The sequence below is a fragment of the Echinococcus granulosus genome, assembly GCF_000524195.1.
Source record: "Echinococcus granulosus chromosome Unknown EG_S00024, whole genome shotgun sequence".
Classification (NCBI taxonomy): Eukaryota; Metazoa; Platyhelminthes; class Cestoda; order Cyclophyllidea; family Taeniidae; genus Echinococcus; species Echinococcus granulosus.
The window spans coordinates 883,061-885,159 of record NW_020170404.1 but is presented as its reverse complement, the minus strand read 5'-3'; the positions used below and the strand labels follow the sequence as shown (position 1 = coordinate 885,159).

Below are 2,099 nucleotides of genomic sequence, written 5' to 3'. Positions count from 1 at the left end.
TTACTTCAACTTTATCTACTTCTTCGGTCAGTCGAGTTATAGGAACCCCCACATTGGCAACGTCTTGCCACAAAGCACCCTGATAAAGTCAATGACTTGTTGCAAAAAGAGTAATTGAGAAGAGGAGGCATTCTATTTATCTGGCCTGTCTCCGAGCACAGAGCTGCAGATAAAACATCTGGATGTAGGCGACTACGAAGGCAACGACACCCAAAGTGGCCATTCTCTGAATAACGATCCTAAAACAGCCAAGAGTAGGAGAATCAAAGATGTTGTCTAGGTCGGAGAGGAAAATGTGTGATAAGGGAGTGGAGATGCCAACCATGGTGTTGGCAACTGCAATGAAAGTCGCTTTTTATAAAGACAGAAGATAACGCCTTACGAAAATTTGCGAGCACAAAGGTCACCAGTATTTGTTGAACTGATTTGCCCAAACACAAACAACCACCTTTTAAGACTAAACGAATGCCTATTCTAAGACCAAAATTAATCTCTGAGCTTTAAAAAATTGATTATAAGTGCACCGTACAGCATGTTGGCACAAAGACTGCCAAAATAGTGCCATTTTTGGCGAATACAAAGAATGGTTTTGATCAATAATCCAAATATTTCCACTAGATCTAGCGCAAATAACGACACATGTTTAGTTATTTAACAATAAAGCAAGTAAGTACTTAGCAGTGGAGTTGAGCAGCCATTTATATACAGTGAACAAATTTCAACTAAAAAATACTGACAGGGAGAAACGATCAAGGTACTAGCATTAAGCATATTTAGACAAGTACCTTATAACGAAGGTAGATTCTGGTCGCTTTCATCTTGAAATGCGGGAAAATCGTCAGAAACTCGTAAATTCTGAACATGGTGGGGTCTAAATGGTAGATGTAGGACGAGGCTAGTTGTTTGTAATACGATAGTGGTTTATCCCTCGGTTTTGGTGAGGCGCAACTTCTGTACTTCGAATTAGCCCCCCTGTACCTCGCTGGGTGGGCTGGCCTTTTGGGCCATGCCAATAGCCCAGACACCTTCTCCGTGCTGAATATATATATTCTGCCCGAGTATTGTGTCTTCTTTTGTCTTAAGGGAGTCTCGGGACGCTACATATTCTCCTTTTCACTATTCTTTAGGCTCTTGAGACACTTAGACTGATTTGCTTTTGCCAGGTCTACTGTCTACGGCAAATGGCGGGAGGGTACAAGTTTAGGTAGGTTTGGACAAGGAAATTTTCTCCAGGTTGTCAAATGATGGCAGCTCCCTAGTCACAAGGTTCCATTTGTGTCTGCTCCTCCCTGAAAAACCATTTAAACGGCATAGGTATCGCAGTGGGAGCTCATACTGCAAACATGGTTTAAATTTGGCGTCTGTAGAATGCTAAAGCTGGACGCTCATTACAACTCCTTTAGCAAGTTGAGCAGCGGTGTTCGCAGCATTGTTTGCAACTACTTATTGTGCTAGCTGCTAGAGAATGGAAATGAACTGGCGAATCCTGATTTAAGTCACATCCCAAACTGACCCCTTATCAAATGCACAGCCTGCATTTCGCAGTGCTGTCTGATACTTTTGCATACTTCGTAACTTTGCTTTGGAGGGACTTTCGCAACACCCGTGGTGGAAGTGAATAACGATGCATTGTCTGTCAGCTGCATGACAAACCAGTTGCAGGTGGAATCAAGGCTTCAATCCGTCAAGCGCGGTAAATTGCTACTCAATTCATTGTCCCATCGTTTGCTACTTCGCTACAACCGACCCAGTGTCGTAGGCAGCACCGAGTGGATTAGACCACGGTCAATTTCATTTAAAGATCTGTAGAGTCCAGTAATCGCACTCATATCATGCTAACCTTATTCATAATGCAATTACACTCCGAGAGGCGGAAGCAAGTCCACTTAGGGGAAAATCCCTCTCAGGTTGTGTAGATGAGAAACGATGCACTTCGTTTTCCCAGACAGATATGCGAGAGGACAGCCATTGAATGAAGAACAACTTTGGAACCTCGAAAGGCTGTGAACTCACGTGGCTATTTAGCGTGGAGACCTGACCTTTCCAGTGGCATTTCGACAAACTGTTGTACACGTCCCTAGCTAGCATGATAAAATGGG

General features: G+C 43.4%; 1 protein-coding gene across 1 annotated transcript in view; it reads right to left on the bottom strand. All coding sequences in view use genetic code 11, as the record gives it.

Annotated features, from left to right (window-relative positions):
• Window positions 1–2,099, bottom strand: part of EGR_04118 (hypothetical protein) — a gene marked incomplete at both ends in the record, with an annotated part of 4,419 nt that overhangs the window by 1,363 nt on the left and 957 nt on the right. The window contains one exon of the mRNA XM_024493367.1: window positions 383–498. Coding sequence (XP_024352281.1) covers window positions 383–498 — 116 coding nt within the window. The remainder of the gene's footprint in view (window positions 1–382; window positions 499–2,099) is intronic.